This window comes from Lichenostomus cassidix, chromosome 7 (genome assembly GCF_008360975.1).
Source record: "Lichenostomus cassidix isolate B80296 chromosome 7, HeHo_3.0, whole genome shotgun sequence".
In the NCBI taxonomy this organism is placed as follows: domain Eukaryota; kingdom Metazoa; phylum Chordata; class Aves; order Passeriformes; family Meliphagidae; genus Lichenostomus; species Lichenostomus cassidix.
In genome coordinates, this window is record NC_139488.1 from 15,492,898 (window position 1) to 15,512,613 (window position 19,716).

Consider the following 19,716-nt stretch of genomic DNA (forward strand, 5'->3'; position numbering starts at 1 on the left):
TGCTCTGTTTTCTGCACTTCCTTAACATAGCTCAAGACAACTTGTTTGGAGGTGCAGTAGCTGTCCCAAGTAAAGGATAACGAAGTCTCCTTAATTGGGGAGCATGTATCACATCCCTCTGCTTACCTGGCTAGAACTGTTCCTGAGTTTGGCATCTTTTTGTGAGAAGGTTTACAAATCACTGGAAAATCAACAAGGTCTATGCAACTTCCAATAGCAGTCCTGTTTGACTGCCCCTTGGAATGGCCATCCCACCCAGAAGAAAAGGTCAGTGATAGACAAAATGTACTACACCATGAGCTACTGTAAAGACTGAAAATGGATGCAGATACATTAAAAAAAATAATATCTGGAACTATGCACAGAGCATTTTCCCATATCTGAGTGTCTAAATCCAAAACCTTTGTGCTTGCTCTGTAAACCTGACTCTGCTCCTGGCACAAGGTAAGCCATGGCTCTGCTTCCTTGCTCTCTCCCCATCTGCTGCTCAGTGTAGGAATCAAGTCACCTCCCATTTCATAATATCTTAGCAATCAAATCCATTTCCTTCACACTGTGGATCAAAGGTCTGTGAAGATAAAAGCATCCCAATTTTTTTTCATTGCATTTTATTACACTTAGGACATTATAATTTTATTAATTTACTTCTTTTGTTACTGTAGTAATCACAGATCAGAGTATTTTTATGTAGTGGAGCTTTTGCATGACTAGCAGAACAGCCATCCATTTACATTGAATCTCAAATTTTAGGGGCTTTCGTTACACTTTACTGCATCACATTTGCTCTTCATTCAAAAATGACAATAACAAAAGCATTTATCAGTAGAGATGAGAAACAAGCTTATTAGAATAATAATTTATTAAAAAATACACTTTTTTGAAACTGTAGAGCATTTCAAACCTACTAATGTAGCTTCAGTATAAAATAAGCAATCCCTTGTTTTGTTAGAATATCCTATAAAGAGGAAATACATGTAGCTAAAGCAAAAAATCTGAAGCATCCCACTGAAAATAAAACACTATGGCTACGCTGACAGCTGTGTTCACCACACACAGAAAGTATTCTGTACGTATTTGAACATAAATGCTTGTGTAACAGGAAATGGAATTTTGACCATTAAGACAAATTAGCTCTCTGGCCCTCCAGTAAAGAGATGCTAAGAGTTTCAACACTAACAGATTTCTCTTCTGGACTCTGTCATTTGTGTCTACCTAAGACAGGATCAGTCACAGATTTTTCCCAACCCAGATTAGATTTCTCTGTGGGGAGCACACAGAGTGGCAGAGTGAAGATCTTATTCTTTTAAATCATTATATTTCTCACAAACAACATCAAAGCTTCAGTGATTCACATCGAACAAAAGATGCTAACAGAAACCCAGCTCTGTTCAGGGCATTGTTAGGCAGAGACAGTAACGCTATGAATAGCAGGGCCAAAGGCCATGCACTCTGCTTCTGGGCAGATAAATACATAGTCAGGTAGTCAGTGACAATGACAGCAGCTATTTAAATTTAAGGGAGATGTCTTTGTGGAAGATAAAGAAGCTCATGGCTTTTACAGCTTATGCATGCCTGAGATTGCCCTGCTCACCTCTACCTTGGTGCTCCCTTGAACTGCTCCATTTTAGTGCTATTTTTAGAGCTATTCAAGATTTTCTTGGGTATTGAGAACTTCAAACATATAATAGTATCTACAGAATTGAATTTGCATTACTCTGTCCAGGATTCTAGGGGGAACCTGGGAGAGTAGAAACATTCAGCCTAGCAAGTACTTTTAAGTGTTCTGAATGGAATGTGAAGGGAGAGAATCCTTCTTTATCACATTGTTTGAAGTACTTAGAAAGAAATGTAATCACACTGTCCGCAGCTCCAAGAGCTCTGATATGCCTGCCTTCCTACAGAAGATAATGTCTGGCCTTGTAATTAAATCTATTTGTTGTCTACGATGATGTAGCTGCAAAAGCATCTACTCTGCTTGTAAACTTAGATTAAATGCGCAGGGTGTCAAATGCTAGAGCCTCTACAAAGCACAGAAAAAATACACAGAAATCTTCAAGAGTCATTGCTATCTCTGTGCTTTAACTTCTCTGGTTCAAGAGTTGACTTTGACACTTGAATTGGAAGCACATACACACACAGTGATTTTTTTTTCCCAAAGGTATATACTTTACTTAAAATTACAAGACAGGAAATTAACCTCTCCTTTGCAGAGAACATTAAAAAGGCGGACTTCAACAATCATGTTTACACTGCTATAACCTGGTGCAGCCCTTCCTCAGTTACCACTTCTATCCCTTTCCGTCTGTCCTTCAATTACAATTTTGCATGACAAAATATTGTTTAAGAAATTCAGGGTTTGGACCACTCCTCTAAGAAGCCCTGCTTGTCCAGAATAGGCTGTATGGCATGGCTCAGTCCTTACCCAGGCAAGAGTCATCAGATGCAGCCAAAACAATGACTTCTTCCTTTAGAAGTTTCTGTTCTGTCTATACAATTAGAACTGAAAAACTTTTAAAATTATTTAACCAAGAAGACTTTATTTGTATGAACATTTTAGAAATGGTTTTCCACCATTCACCCATATGTGGGATTGTTGATACAAAAGTCAGGCCACTGCTGTTATATTTTAACTTAGCAACGAGTCAGGGAGGCAGGGAACTCACTCATTGTCACCATAAGCAATATATAGACAGTCCATGAAAAAATGCTCATACATTGTTAAGTGTTTTAATCAAAAAAACAAAACAAAAAAAACCCACAAAACCAAAACCAAACCAAAAAAGGAAAAAAAAAAAAAAACCTCAACAAAAACAACCAACCAAAAAAAAAAAAAACCAGGATTAGGCTATTTTGAAAAACCTGTTCAATGAAAGCAGTTTGATCAGCTCTGTGTGATTATCATTGAAGCCAGCTTTTCCTTCGTAGCATGTTGAAGGAAGAGGAGGATAACTTTCAATAGATACTAAAGAGTACCATAAAGATGCACAATTCTGGCAGGGTTTATTTCTGACATTTGATTTGGACACAGAGAGTGAGAGATGATGTGTTTATGTTTCATGAGAGCACCTGGATGACAAGGATTAGTAAGGCACATCAGCCAGGGATGCAGTATGTGATACCAGGGACTGAGGCAGATCAAACAGATGTTGGCAGATCAAATTAGTCTCCCTTTCTGTTGAAATCCAGTGGGTAATATTATCCAAGGAAGAGCAGGTGCAACATATTCTGCTGTGTTCGTAAGAAATTTGCTTCAGAGGACACTTAATCAGGCCAAATGCCAGTACTGGGGGGAAGTTGGTAGATAAGGATTATGTTAGGAATAAGGGTTTGGCCCAGAGAAAAGAGATTTTTGGCACAGTGGAAGGATCTCTCTGTAGCCTTGAAATTGGAACTTAAGTAGGTTCAGCACTTTTCTTGCTTTGTTTCTTGTCTAGTAATGATGAATCTAAACAAGGCCACCCAGAATGAATTCTCTGGAACTTACAGAGAACTCAGATACTATCCCTGAAGTAAAACTTCCACTAATGGAATAAGCATTAGAGAACTGTTTTTCTTACCTATTGCCCTTACTCTTGAGAGGCCTTTTTCTGCTATTTTCTTACTAATAGAAAAGGTTAAGAAGAGCTATACAAAAAGAAAAACCAGCAAAAGAAGAAAGAATAATTTTATTTGCTATTTCCATCTATGTCCATCACTTTTTTACAGTATAATATGGAAAAGCATAGTTTTGGTGGTTTCAGAGCAAATATTTTTTGTCTGTGACTGTCATGAATATATTTTCACAAGAAGCTCAAGGATCATGATCCTCTTTTTCTGCTTCCTGAGAACAGGAAGGGTTTCATTTTGCCTTTGAAAATTAGAAGAATATTATTTTTGCTATGATTTTCATAACTTGTTGAGATTATTGATGCAATACTGTATTACTACCAACAATTTTAGGAACCAACAAGTTCCTCCAAAATGTTTAGAAAAGGCAGCGGAAAGCAGTACTTTTTCTCTTCAGACGAGAGTACTTCAGATTACTTCTTGGAGTCATCTTATGCCAGAACAGTCTCAAATGAAAGGGCAGTTCATAAACAAAGGTGTTTGGGAGAAGATAGAAAAAACAAGCATTTCCCTTTGACTTCAGTGAAGCTAAGCTTCACTAAAGGCTTTCACCCTAATCTGTGAGAAAAATTGAATAATTCATAGTATTACAATTTCTGTTGCTGTTTTACTTAGAATTATCTGCCCAATGTGTTGTGAAGGACATGGCAGTCACGTATGAAAACACATATAAAGATCTGAGGAAGTGGATTGAAAAGTTGGAAGGTAAGGTAGAAGAAACAGCCAATAGAGGGAAGTCAAATTGTACAGCAAATCTGAAAGAAGATGAATGGATAATTTAACAGCCATTCAGTTTTCAAGAAAGACAAAGCACAAACTACATTACATCAGAAAAGGACTAGAAATGATGATGGATGAAACACTTCAAGTAAGGGTTTAACACAACAGAATCACAGTTGCCTGCAGAATTCCCAGCTGAGGGTAAATTCAAAGAACTAAACTGGCATATGAGACTGATATGGTTTGAAGAATGTTTCAAAATCCATTTAATAGCAAGGCAGAAGACATTGATCAGCTGCTTGGTTAAAATGCTGTAAGGAAAAGAGTGAGAAACATTCCGTCTCTTGCATGCTCTAGATGTAGAATCAAAACCATAAACAGCAGAGTTAAATAAGAAGTTGTTTATGAAATAATAACTCTTCTGAGCAAACCCTTGGTTTCATGAAATTGTTATGAACAACAGATGAATCCTTTACAACTGTAGCAATACATCAGTTGAACTACTTCAGTTGGTCCCAGTCCTTCAGAATCACTCTCCCTTTGGCAGCATGATCTGCTTGATACTGGTCTGTGCACATTTTGCTACCAGGAGCTCTGTACATACTTTCCTCCCTGAAGTACCCAGCACATTTCACCAATGGTGAATCTTCCTTTATAATCACCCCTCTGTAGTATGCATGTTTACTTCCAAAGGAGTACAGTATACCATCACCAGAAAGAAGCTTAACACTAATTCATAGTGGAAGAGCTGAACAATTATGCATGTATTAGATCCCTTTCCAGTCACAACTGGCTTCCATCCACTAACAATTTTTAGAGAGACGCTAAAAGAAACTTCTGTTTTCTATCAGGGAAACTAGTAGTAAATTCATTTCATCTAATTACATTTTTAGGCATCAGGAAAAAAATCCCTGCAAGAAATGAAGAAGTAAAGCACTAATGCATTATGTACTTGATGACCAGGACCCTTCCTCAGTAAGCCTTAGAAGGAATAAACAAAGTCCCCTTCAACCACAAGGAGACTGCAATAAGTTTTATTTTCATGAACTCTGAACCCCTCACAAATACTGTATTTTTTTGCAGAACATAATGATAAATACAGTCCTGAATCAGGAGGGCAAACAATTAATTCATATACACACACAGTCAAGGGTTCATAGAAGTTAACCCCTGCATCTTCTCTGTATCACTTTATCTTCTGTATTCTACTATGGAAGGTAGAATTCTAGCAATCTTTTTGGATTTAGTATATGGGCATAAATACAGAAATACTTTTGCATTTTCAAAACAATTTCCATTAAGTATTTGTATTATGAAGATAAAATCTGTGCATGACTGCAGCACAGGTTCTCTTTTATCTGAACTAATCTGAAGTTCAAGGACTTTCAGATAGATGGCTCACCTTTGGCCTATGTATTCTCATGTGAAAGCCACTTCAGCAAAACTCAGGAGTCCAATTCAGCTTTGCTGTAACTGGTCATGACTCTCTTGACTTCAACAATGCTTCATATGCTTACACCGAGTCTGAATTTATCCCTATGGCTTCTCGGTCACTGGTCCTCCCTTCCAACTAAGAAACTGCCTACATAATAAAAGTGATTCATTAGAAACCACTGGGTTCCAAAGTAGAGTGAACACTGAGACCTATAACTTTTTTATATGTGCTCAGTCATAAAAATGAATTTATATGGTCTTATTCCATAAACTCACTTTACAAATATTAGCCCCGCAACCATACTTTCATGAGCTGTAATCTTGTCAAAGCTCATAAGTTAAGCAAGGTCAGAATTGGTCAATATTTGGATGAGAATCTCTGGCAGGGAGGGGGGGAAAAAAAGAAAAGTATATACTCTGGAAGTCCTGCTGTGTTTCTAAGTTAGGACATACTGTGCTCCTCTTTAAAGAGATTTGCTACTAGTCTTAGAATACAACAAAATGTATTTGTTTCAGCAATAGTTTAGCATCTGACCACATCTGTGCTGCATTTTGGCAGTTTCAGCTAATGTCCTTCCCCAGAGATAAAGGTGATGTAGCAAATGAAGCCTTCTCCCCCACATGCCACAGGAGGCTGGAACCCAGAGGTACCAAAAAATGCCTCCACTGCTACCCATCACCCTCTCCCTGAAGGGGTTTGTTTCTAGTGTTACTTTTTCTGCATTCTCTATGCTTTATCTACCAAAATATACATTTCTACACACCAAGAGAGAAAAATCAAACAAACAAAACAAAAAAAAACCCAGTAAACAAACCACTCTGCCCTCCTTACCTTCTCTCATAAATAGCTTCCTCTGAGTATCTTATGCCCTCCTGCATTTTGAGCTCTTACTTCAGGCAGCCCTGCCCCTCTCCCAGGTGCACACAGTGAAGTGCTGAAGTGCCTTTAACCTTTCCTTGTGCTGGAGGAGCTTATTTGTAAGCAGAGCTATACCTTGGGCAAGAATGCTGTAGGCAGAGTAGTACACACTCCCAAAAACATCTAAATAATTGAAGGTGCTAAGAAAAAGTCACTGCTATACAGTAACTTTCTGACAAATAGCTTAGTCACACATCTGAGGCAATACGTGGATGTAGAAGGGAACTGCAAACCTCTCTGGCTTTTCCTAACGCTGGAACGGGCAGTGCCTCCCCACACTTTATCACTGTGTGACTAAAAACAGCTTTTACTGTAATGGGAATAAAATGGGAAAGGTCACCAATCCTGTACCTATTGCTGTGCAGCAAGGCAGGTGCACTGCAGTGGAAGGACTGCAAGTGGGCAGGGAGGTCCCAGGCCTCAGGAGACAGGAATTCCCCCAAGCAGAGGCTCCCTCTGTCCCGACTGAGCCCAGCTGCCTGTCTGCTGCACCAAGGAGGGACAAGGAAAAGGGTGTTTCTGGAGCTGCTGAGTTTATGTGGTGGTATCCCATGTCAGACAGCTGGTGAAGACCAAGCCTTTTCCTAGGAAGGCAAGCAAAATAAGGCATTAAGAACCTAGATACCAAATTAGACAGATCACTAGCAAAGCTGTTTGTAAGAGGCATGCATCAAAAATAATAGCATGGAGGGGCAGTACATCATGGGGTTCTCATGCAATAAAATGGAAAGCAAAAACTGCAGCCAGGAGGTGGAAAACCCTGACAAGGCTACAGCCAAATAAACTTAAATAGCTTTGGGAATAAATTGGTGGTTTAATCCAGATCAGGAACAGGTGCTCTGAATGTAATTCAGTAAATGGTCCAGACCCTGCCAGAAGGGAGAGGAATGTGTTGCTTTTGAGATAATTTCCCAGAAGCTTCATAAAAGCAAATTGATTACTGGAGTTTAATAATTAAAACAGGGCCAGATATATAGTAATCAAATGAGTTTTTAATTACATCTCAAGAAGAAATAAAATCCAATTTGTGCACTTTGTATCAGAGAAGCCCTACTGAAATGCTTTGGTAGCTGGAAAAAATAAAATAAAAGCTAATTTCCATAGGAACTACAGTAGTCAGTTTAATTAAAAGACTAGATCAGAATGAAAAAGTCCCAAAGTGAAAGGATACTAAATACAGAAGCAGTGGTTCAAACATCAAATCAATGTCTGAATAAAGACATTTTATAGACCAAGTGCAAAATCTGCACTGTCAAGTATCACTAATCTAAATTAATGTATAACAAAATAAAGTTTCTTAAAATTGCACTATATATTTTGTATGTATTCCACTGACTTAATTGCTGGTGCTATGGTAAAAATTAACATCAAAGACATGGTTTATTCTTTCTTAAATACTCCTTATAATTTATGCCATCAAAGTTAATGTTAGTAGTTAACCATTCTTGTTATTTACCTGGTAGCCTCTGTTACACCTGGGTTATTAGACTCCCATGTCCGCTTAGATCTATGTTTTGAAGAAAGATATGTGTATTTACTTAGAGATTTAAAATACGTTTACAGCTCACACGATAACAGTGATTACCATGGAACTGTGGGGGTGATTCCTGAGTCTATTCCCAGCCCACTTGGGCTCCTGGTCTCTGCTGCAGTCGATGCAAAGCTAATTGATGCAAGCACCTCGAGCACTCGCAGTCCTCCTGGCACAGTACGTGACAGGGCTGTCTCCAACCATAAGCCATGGCATATGCTGAGGCCTGGAGGGACAGGCACAGCAGGAGGTCATGCCCAGACCTCTGCAGTTGCTCCCTGGCACTAGGCTGGAAAGCATCACGGTCTTGTGGTCAGCCTTGGCAAAAAAACAAGGTTACAGAAAGGACACAGACATAGCCGAGAGCTGCACAGCCACACTGACAGAGGCCACAGTCCCACTGAGCTCTGTTGCCTGTAGCTGGAACAGGTTCCTGGTATAGCATTTATGACAGGAACAGCCTGTACTGCATTTTGTGCTTACAGATCCTGGGGCTAACAGGATGTGAGTGCAGAACAACTTTGTGCTTAGAGAGATTTGAAACACATTGATTTTTAAACAGTGATTTAACCACCAGGGTGTTTGCTTATATAGATATAGATAGATACAGATGACAGATAGATATAGATAGATATAGATATAGATATAGATATAGATATAGATAGATAGATGATAGATAGATGTAGATACACATATAGATGTAGATTTTTTTTAATATAAAGTGTACATTGGACAAATACTTCACAAAAACTTTTTGAAGATACTGGCTGGGCACAGAAAGGATCTGATACATTGCTATCAAAGGCTGAGTATCTCATGTGCTACCTCTAGACACTGAGCTGGCAGTGGTAATACTAATGGTAATGGCAGTGAGCTTTTTCAGATATTTTCAGCTGTTTATAATGTATTACTGCCCCTCTGTTTTAGACTCTGCCAAATCAGGTTTAAAGAATGCACAGTGGTCTGAGCTAGAGACATAAAAATGGAGAGTTCTGAGGCATGGTGATGGGAATGTTAAAAATCCTTATCCATTCCATAAAATGAACAATCAGCAGCAGCAAGCAGTGCTCTATGGGGCAGAGACTGCCTCTTACCAAAGGTCCAAAACTGAAAAATTATATGCCCAGTCTGTGCCATATTCTAAGGAAATAATTTCAAGTGGATTTGCTTCAAGTTCCAGCTTCTTCCTCATGGTGTGATTTTTCATAAGTGCTGAGCATTCATATTTCCTACTGAAGTCAACTGAAATTGCAAGTTTTCAGCACATCTTAAAATCAGGTCATTAACCCTTAATTACCATATAATAGCTCAATTAAAAATCTACCAGGACTTCAAGCCAAGCTCCCATGACTTGCAAACTAGCTATAAAAAAAATCCAGCTCTTTAGTGATGTCTTGGCTCTGGGGACGACTTAAAGCAGTTGCTGTTAACCCTGCTATTTAAAGCAAAAACTGATCAACTGCAAAACTACCTGCTTCCCCTTTCCTTCCGTTTTCTTATAATTTTCTGCACTTTCAGAAGAACAACTTTTGCTATCTTTTTTGTTTTTTTTTTAATCTGCCACTAACCCTTTCTTTTCAATGACAAATAAATAGTTTCCATGCTATCGGAGAAAGCATGCTGCCCAGCTCTGAGCAAAAGCCACTGCTTGCTAATCAGAAAAGCTACAAAAGAATACTCCTCTGTCCTGAAAAGACACATTACATGACCACGTGGGAGGTAACTGGTTAACCCTTTCCTGACATCCAGTGCTGCTGTTAATGAGGTCCTGTCTCTCTTTAACGTAAATACAAAACCAAGTGAAGCATTCAGGGTCTTTTCACATAAGCAGTTGATACTAAAGGGGAAGGGAAAATAAATTTGTAGCAAACGTATGCAGGAATTACATCATTTGGGGATTGATTCAAAGCCAGATGAAACCAGATAAAAGATTCTTACTGGCCTCTGTGAGCTTCAGACTGGGTATGCAGAGAAGAGGTGATTTCAGTGCAATCTCAAAGAAAATTCATTATATTTATTTATTTTGAGCACACACAAATTTTTTTTCTGCCAGCTTGGGAAAGCACAGTACCGTTGTGCTTAAGTCATCTATAGGAATAAAGAGTCTAGCACTAGAGAGACTATTTCAACTTTGTCCAACTTGCCATCCAACCAGTGGAACTCCTGCTCATAATTGCCATAGCTGGTAGCCTCTGGCACTTGGGAATCCCTCAAAAGGACTATCTTTAAGGGTTACAAGAAAGCTAAAGTAGTTGAGCAGCAACTCTGCCATCGTACGTGCTTTCTTTTACATATTGTCTTAAAGCCTCACATAAAATGAGTGAGATAAGTAAAGAGATCTCAATGAGAAAAATAAGTTTTACCTCCACAGGTATTTACAGCTTGGAGTGAGGAGGGTAGGGGCACTGTGCAGATTAAACCTTTCTTCATCTATTATGCCATGAACTGTCTATCAGAGTGGATATACTGTCAGTATTTTTTCTCTCATCCTCTTTTTAATCTTCTTCCAGTGTCTAGTGAAGCTGAATGTGAAACTGAAGCCTATGCTGGACTCCGTGGCAGTAAATAGAGGTAAATGGGAGGAGCTGCACCAAAAAAGACTTCCTTCTCAGGCGGCATCCTTGTCCTCCTTTTCCTCTAGCTTCACCATGTCTCTCAAAGACATAAATTAAGCCTGCAAATAACAGTGTCGCTTTATAATAAGAGCTGTCTGAAGGGTTTTCATAAGCTTAGACCCACTGTTTTTTAAGAAATGCTTTCACAGATATGCTTAATTGATTGGATATTATCTTGATGGCAGCGTAGTTTGCTTTTCCTGCAAGGCTTAGTGGTACTGAATGGAAGGCCTGCAGTGGGATTGCACGGGTATCTGGAGTGACACGGAAGACTGAACAGAAGAAGCGTTCACTCAGCTCCACTACATTTCAACTGCTTCTGTAAAAATCTGTAAAGCTGACAACAGACTGAAATATAAGAACTCACAGCTTAATAAAATTAATAATACAGAGCAGGACTGGGATGCAAGCTGGCCAATTCATATGCAAGGATCTGCAGAAAACAGAATAGTGTGTAATTACATTGTTGTTTTGCATCTCTTCAGTACATGTTATGAATCAATTATGCCTGCTTTTGTGATGTTCCTCTCTTACTCTCCCTCCTCTCTTTTATGCCTGAATGTTCTGAAAAGCCTGCTTTGTATTCTGAAGAAGTATTTTTTTACAACAAAGCTTCTTAGTGATTGATCAGGGCCTTTAGAATTGCCTACCTTTGCTACATTTACAAACAAACTTTATTATCTTTAAAAACACCAAGCTGTCCCTTCTTCCCTGAGAAATTCATATTAACAGTGCAGCAAATTTCTCAGCAAGAGGAAGTTTGCATAAAGGCAAAATACTGCATGGTAATTTTAGAGTGGGTTTTTTTTTTCCGTTTAAAAAATGCTCTTGTAACACATTTTTTTTTTTAAATTACAGCGTCGCCTAAGGAAAAGATTAATGGGTTTTTATGAAAATAGAATACAAATAAAAAAGGAAATCTGTTGCTTTGTGCTTCAGGTTTATATTACATTGAAAAGCAGACCATGGGTAAGCCTTTCTAGTAGAATTTCCAGTTGAAATTAGTATTTTGACATGGTGGAGAGGAAGAATATCATCACAATGGACTGACTACCTCTTACGCTCTTGCAGTTCTTGCAGTTCTTGCAGTACAATTTCAGATGCTATTATTAGAGGTAGCACAGTACTAGTCAAGGCTCACATGTCAACATCTGTGGTAAAGGTGTCCCTAAAATCTAATCAAACATGATAGGTCACAAAACCAAACATGTCTCAGTGTGATGACCTGAATGTTGGTCTCCTTCCATTAGTGCCAAGATCACTAATGTAGCAAACCTGTGATCTGTGATTTGAGGGTGCTTTCTCTGCTGCATGACTGGACACAAGAGGAGTCATGTTGCAGTGCTTACAAGTGCCCATTCATAGGAGGGGGGAAAAAAGCCTTTGTACTCCATGAAAAATGGGATTCCAAATATAGGGTTGTCTGGCAGCAGAAATTAAAGCTAAATTCAGCTTAGTTTTACACCTGTGCCAAACTCCATTTACTTCAGTGGAATTACCTTGAACTAGCACCAACTTAATAGAAATCAGAACCTGGCCTAGCTGACCAGATGCTAAAAGAGCCTTTCTCCTTTCTAAGGAAATGGAGTCATTAAAAGCTTAGAAAAGCTGACTACATCTGTCTGACAATCAAACAGAAACAACAAATCTGCTGATCACTTCTTTAAAAGAAACACAACGAAACAAAAATGCTCTGTGCTTCTAATGGTGTGTAGGACAATAGCTGGAAATTCAGTAGTATTGTGAGCCAGTCTGTTAGTACACAAGTGAACCACATCACTCTCTAGCAGAAGGAAGCAGGGAAGGAGCAGAAATGCAAACTGCACTGCAGTGAGTACATGCGCCAAATGGAAATGTTTCTGCTGTTCTTTTACTGCTTCTTTCTTCTCTGAATAAAGCCAGATGCAGTTTAGTAAGCAGCAAGCCATACAAACCTACAACACATACTTTATGGGAAAAACAGATACTAGGAACCAACAGTACTGCTGGCAGGTACACACAGCTTTCCTGAATTTTGATATTGCATACTACTCAGTATAACATAATTTATACTGCATACCCTACAGCCTCCCTGAAGGTTGAGTCTCTCCTCATTTCCTCTCCTTTTTATTGGCTTCACTGCACTGTTGCCCATGGCAACACCCACTGGCAGGGATGGGGATTCGGCACCACCGCAGCCTGACACACAGCTGAAGCCCTTACAATGTCAACCATCAATCAAGTGACTGTTTGTAATTGCCTCCATCTATTTCTCCTGTCTTTTGGTATCTTTGCCATTGTGGGTCAAAATTCAGAAACTGCTGACTAATGTTATGGTTCTGTTCCTCCATCACAAGGAAGAAAATGAGAGCACACAGCTTGATCTTATCAAATTGTTCTCAGGCAAAACCAAGCAACCCTACTGAAACTGGGGGGCCCAGTAGTGCATCTCAGAACAGAATTTGGTCTCTAAAAATCATATAGCTCAATCTTTAAAAAAAATAACCTACTACACAAACAAAAACCTTATATTCCTTTTTTAAGACTTAGCTTAGGAAACAGCAAAAAAAATTTTGTGAGAAAAAGATGTTTTTTTGTGGAAGCATGCAGTACAATATAGAAACATATTTCAAGTCTATTATATTTTAAGATTGTGGAAAACACTTTTTAGCTACTGCTTATAAACTTGATTATTAGAAATTTTATCTGCTTTTCATTATTTCTGATAGGGAAACAATTTCCCAGTATTTCAATCAGTTTTGCCAAACTCTCTGAGATATTCACAGGAGACATGATTATGTAGGTTATTTAATCTCATTCTCTGTCTTTTACTTGCTTCCCTGCCTGCTGAACAAGGAGAGATAAAAAAATCCCAAACATTGACATCAGCCTAATTCTGTGAATGCATATAAAACATGGGTCCGCAAGAGGCAAGGACAAATCAAGAGAGCATGTGGAGAAGACAACTGTTACCCAGGACAGCGCTGCTTGGCCCTTCCCTGGAAATGCCCAACACTTCAGCAACAGACAAGTCACCATTTATTTGCCCCAGCTGTAAGTGGAAATCTGGCCTTGAATGAGGCCCCTAACATTAACAATTCCAATGCTAAAATCTGATGGGCATAATGGATTGTCCATAGGACACCAGAGGTGCTTCAAGCTGATTCAATGGCAATGCCTTTTTTCTAGGTGTCCTACTGACTTGTGCCAACTGCAGCCTGAACTCAGTCATGTTTCTAGGCCCATGAATTACAGGCCTTGAGGTCTCACAAGAACCAGGCAGCAGCCCTCATTTTGTCACCAGAAAATGCTCAGGAGAAGATCTGGGTCTTCATCCCCATACTCAAAGGTAGTTCAGGCCAAATAGTAATTTCACTCAGGATTCCCACCTGTGAAACCACTTACCAAAATCAACCTTTCCTCATGAAGAAATAAAATCCAAATAAAACAATACTTTAAAAAGTAACCACCATAAATGTTCTGCAATTGCAAATGGTAATCAGGAAGGAGCTTGATATTCCAATTCTGCTTGATTTCCAGCAGGCTTTCAAACTGCAGGTGCATATTCCCCACCAGCTGGTGAGGAGTGACAAGGGTAGGCTTGTTTCCTGCCCTTCTGCCAAAGCCCCTTTCATGTTCTCAGCAAGGAGACAAGGATGCCCACTGGGTACAGTCCCAATTTCAGGTTCACTCTTGGAAAAGGCATGGAGCAGACAGGCTTTGGTGGAAAAGCTCAGGTTTCATGTGTGCAGTCCCCTGGACTACTGTGCTCCCCTGCAACATGACACTCCGACCCCACCAGAAAACTGAACACTGGTCAAGGCAAGAAGCACCTGGGTTAGAGACTCCCGTGTGGTTCAGACAGAAGAACCTCCCAAGAACAAGATGTCCAAAAGGTGTCTTTGGCCATAGTTCAAGTAATAAAATTAGACAATTCTCTCCCAGCCCAGGATCTACAGACAAACAAGAACAGCTTCCTAATGTGATGGAGATGCAGACATCTGCTGCTTGTCAGGATGTGGTTTTGCTCCTGCTCCAAAGCAGAGCTGCACAAGGTCAGGCAGCAGTAGCTCACTGAGGTTTACACCGGATGCCTCACGTGGCACTCTCCACGCAGCTCTGTCACAGCCAACCCCTACTATTTACAGGGCATGGGGTCTTGACAAGAAGGTCAACTATATGTTTTGTAACCACAGAATAAAGGAGTATGTTTCATTTTAGCTCAGGTATTTCTTCAGATGGTGTCCTTGGTAGAGCAGCTGCATTTTTCTGGTCTGGTGACCTTGCTAATTGCTACTTCTTAGAGTGCACTGCAATCTCATAATGTGCCTGTAGATACCAACAAATCCAATACTAGTAGCCACAAATTACTTTTAAAAACTGCAACCAGCAGTGCCTAATGTAATGTTTAGATAAATTAATTCTAGTGGAAAAACAGGAGTGTTTCGGTCTACACGCCAAATACTTATTTTCCCTTCATAAAATTAAAACAATTTTTGTTCCTGATAAGTCATTTATGCATTGAGTGAAATTTTAAAACAAGTTTATTTCAAAGTTATGTCAAACATTAACAGGCACTTCAATGCTTACGTTATTATGGGCAAGAAAATATAGAGCATGAAGGTTTTCTACTGGCTTTGTCAGAGGAAGATTTTTCAAAGAGTAATCATGTGAATGGTTTCTAACATAGCAATGAAGTGGGATGTCTAATCCGCTGAACTGAGATACCCCAGTGATTCCCATCACTGGACTGTGCGAGTACTGGAATACATCCTGTGTATTGCTTGTTACCTTTCCTTTCTTGGATTACTTTGTATTTAATTAAAAATTAATAAGCATGTTAGCCACTGCATCTTACAGTTTTGCAGGGAATACCATTATAAGCCCTAAACGTTTGCCTATGGGAAACTGACATGCACAGAAACACCACGTGTCTGTTCTAATGCAAGTGAATCCCAGATGCTTGCAAAATGTGTAACTTAAAATACTTCTGCTTACTTTCCTTTTTTTTTTTTTTTCATTTTTAAAACCATTACTCTTACTGTTTTGCTTAGTAGATCAAACTATGCTGGTTCAGCTTTCAAAGCATGCTTTTGAAATTAGCAACTTGGTTTTACTGGTCTTTAAAAAAAATAAATAATTTTAATGGTTTACTATTATTTTCTTTTTTTTTATTATTATTACTTTTCTTTAAAACTACCTTGTTGGGATCAATCAGAGCTGTGTCTATTGATTACTGAATCACACAAATAGAAGATCCTGAAAACACATGTGACTGAGTGTCCCAGATACGATTTTTCACACACAACCTTGCAGCACTCATTCTTGGGGGCAAACCAGACTTCTTCACTGGATACACCTGGCATTAGTCTGGAAAGACCAGAAACCAAATTTGACTGGTGACTCTAAGAGCTATTCACATGTACAAAAATTACACAAATTATACAGTCTGTGCTCTGGAGTATCACTGTTCAGTAGAGATGCTGGGGAGGGGGGAGAAGTCCCTTGAAAGCACATTTTTGAACTAAGCTGGAAGGCATTTCTTCTTCTTTTGAACGCTGCAGGAAAGCTGGCAGGTTGTGCCAAGGTACAAACATACTTCCTGCCTTCCACCAGCCTTAACCAACTTTGAATCTTGATGGGCTGTAAAGGTGATGTTTCATGTTGACAAAGCCCAAGACAGCAGTTAAATGTTTCCCGCCCTGGCTTACGTGTTTAGCTTAGAGCCTTTTACAACTCTTACTGCTTAAGGGAACTATTACACGACATTTAGAAATACAGGAGCTGATTTGTACTCTTTATTCCTTCCAGCTGCACGAGATCCCGAAACGAGGGAAACATTCCGGCCCAGGCAGCTATTTCAAGAGGCTCCGTTTGCGCCAGTTGGGACTCGGCACTGAACACGCCGTGTCAGTGCTCGGGAGATGGGCGCAGGGAGAGGAACAGAGGAGGGCGGGCAAAGGCAGAGAACGCGGCTCCGCTCCCGGAGCCAGCTCTCACTTGCCGGAGGAGCATCCCCGGCGCCCCTCGCCGCGCTCACCCGGCACTGCGAGCACCGCCGCTTCCGGGGCAGCGCCCGCCCGCCATGGAGCACTTCCGCCCGGCGGCGCCGTTGCCATGGCAGCGAGGGCGCGCTTCCTGCCCGTGCCGCGGGAGGCCATGGAGGCCGCGGAGGTGCCCGACGGGCAGCACACGGCCGTGGTGTACGGGCTCATCGCCGGCGGGCGCTACGCGGAGGCGGCGTCGCTGCTGAGCCGCGGGCTGCAGAAGAACTGCCGCTCCCGGGGCTGCCTCTCGCTGCTGGGCTACTGCCACTACCAGCTGCAGGAGTTCGCGGCGGCGGCCGAGTGCTACGAGCAGCTGGTGGCGCTGCACCCGCAGCTGCTCCCGTACCGGCTGTGCCACGCGCAGGCCCTCTACAAGGCCGGGCTGTTCGCCGAGGCCCTGCGCGCCGCCAGCCCGCTGCTTGACGCCCCCGCCTTCCACCGCCGGGCCCTGCGCCTGCAGGCCGCCGTCCACTATGCCCAGGGCGACCTCCCGGCAGCCCAGAGCCTGGTGGAGGAGGAGCTCGCCGCCGCTGCCGATGGCGGAGCCGGAGAAGCAGAGGACCCTTCGGCGCGGGCCGATGCCGAGGTCAACCTGGGCTGCCTGCTGTACCGGCAGGGCCGGCACGAAGAGGCCAGCAGCAAGTTTGCCAGCGCCATGCAAGTGTTGGGGTACTGCCCGGAGCTGTCCTACAACATGGCGCTGTGCGCCTACGCGGCCAAGCAGTACCCTGCTGCCCTCAAGTACATCTCCGACATCATCAAGCGCGGCATCCACCAGCACCCAGAGCTCAGCGTGGGCATGACCACCGAGGGCATCGACGTCCGCAGTGTGGGCAACACGCTGCTCCTGCACCGCACGGCGCTGGTGGAGGCCTTCAACCTCAAGGCGGCCATCGAGTACCAGCTGCACAACGTGCGAGCGGCGCAGGAAGCACTCACAGATATGCCGCCCAGGGCCGAGGAAGAGCTGGATCCAGTCACGCTGCACAACCAAGCGCTAATGAACATGGACAACCAGCCCACTGACGGGTTTGGGAAACTGCAGTTTCTTCTCCTGCAGAACCCCTATCCACCGGAAACTTTTGGTAACTTGCTACTCCTCTATTGCAAGCATCAGTACTATGACCTGGCAGCTGATGTGCTGGCAGAGAATGCCCATCTGACTTACAAACTGCTCACACCTTACCTGTACAACTTCTTGGACGCCATTATTACTTGCCAAACTGCCCCTGAGGAGGCTTTTCATAAGCTGGATGATTCAGCAGGGACAATGACTGAGCAGCTGAGAAAACTCACAAAGCAGGTACAGGAAGCTAGGCAAAATTGGGATGATGAAGCTCTAAAACAGGCAATTAATGACTATGATGAGACTCTGGATAAATATGTACCTGTCTTGATGGCCCAGGCAAAGATTTATTGGGATATGAAGAACTACACAATGGTAGAAAAGATCTTCCACAAATCAGTGGAGTTCTGCAAGGAACATGAGGTGTGGAAGCTCAATGTGGCTCACGTGCTCTTCATGCAAGAGAACAAGTATAAAGAGGCTATTAGCTTCTATGAGCCAATAGTTAAAAAGCACTACGACAACATTCTTGATGTCAGTGCCATTGTGTTAGCAAACCTCTGTGTTTCCTACATCCTGACAAGCCAGAATGAAGATGCAGAGGAACTAATGAGGAAGATTGAGAAGGCAGAAGAGCAGCTGTCCTATCATAATCCTGATAAAAATACCTACCATCTTTGCATTGTCAATCTAGTCATTGGTACTCTGTACTGTGTGAAGGGAAACTATGACTTTGGTATTTCAAGGATCATTAAAAGCCTGGAGCCGTGTAACAGAAAACTGAGCACTGACACGTGGTATTATGCCAAACGGTGTTTCCTGTCTTTGCTGGAGAACATGTCCAAGCACATCATCATGCTGCGGGACAGTGTGATTGAGGAGTGTATGCAGTTTCTGAAGCAGTGTGAACAGTACGGAAGAAACATCCCAGCTGTCATTGAGCACCCCCTTGAAGAGAGTGGGATTCACAGTGGGAAAAACACAGTCACCTATGAGGCCAGGCTTCTGAGGGCACTGATGTATAAGATCACTGGGTGGGCTGAGTAAATGTTGTTACCATACAGCAGAAATGAGAACATTTTTCTTTTCTTGTGCTTGTGAGGTGATGCTAATCCTCACAAAAATCTCTATAAAGATTTTGTCTTGTATTTTAACAACGTTCAGTAGAAAATTGCGTATTTTTATGAAATTAAGCTGCACCAAAGAACTAGGGGCATTCTCAGTAACCAGTCATGTTAAATAAAGCTTAAGAGGTGTTGACCAAGAACGTCATAATAGAACTATGACAGAGTTTTCACCCATAAGGCAATATTTATCCTTCTCAAATTTTGATCAAGTTTCTTTATATTGGTTGACATTTGAAAAAAAATTATCTGTCTCTTCTAGGATGGAATTTGAAGAAACAGTTGTTTTAATTCGCTGATTTGTGCCTATGTGTGAAACATTCCTTTCTTCTGCTTTTTCCAAGGTATTTTTGATATGTTTCAGATCACACTGGTAGTATATTTAAACTCAATAAATGGCTTTATATTAAAAAATCAGTTCTACAAACATAAATGTTTCCTTTTGCTAGCTCATTAGTAATGCACGAGTGTTCTAGCAAATTCTGTAACTAATACAGGGACCAGGAATATATTCCAAGAAGGCTCTAATAGGGTGGTAATTTGGTTTAGATCTACCCTTGAACTAAAATTTGTTTTGACTGGACATAACTGGCTTCAGAGAGACTGCTCAGTGCTGCCCCTCGGAGTGCCAGTGCCCACATCCATCTGGGTGGCAGCTGTTGCCCTGCAAACCTG

The 19,716-nt window shown here is 41.3% G+C and overlaps 2 protein-coding genes across 2 annotated transcripts in view; both read left to right on the top strand.

The window, feature by feature from the left end:
• Positions 1–15,957, top strand: part of PDE11A (phosphodiesterase 11A) — a 116,832-nt gene extending 100,875 nt beyond the window's left edge. The window contains exon 20 of the mRNA XM_085066356.1: positions 10,721–15,957. Within this exon, the coding sequence (XP_084922482.1) occupies positions 10,721–10,882 (162 nt within the window). The 3' untranslated portion in view covers positions 10,883–15,957. The remainder of the gene's footprint in view (positions 1–10,720) is intronic.
• Positions 15,958–16,890: 933 nt separating this feature from the next.
• Positions 16,891–19,474, top strand: LOC146434608 (intraflagellar transport protein 70B-like). The gene has a single exon (XM_085066357.1). The coding sequence runs from the start codon at positions 16,922–16,924 to the stop codon at positions 18,962–18,964; it is 2,043 nt and encodes a 680-aa protein (XP_084922483.1). The 5' UTR covers positions 16,891–16,921; the 3' UTR covers positions 18,965–19,474.
• Positions 19,475–19,716: the final 242 nt, after the last annotated feature.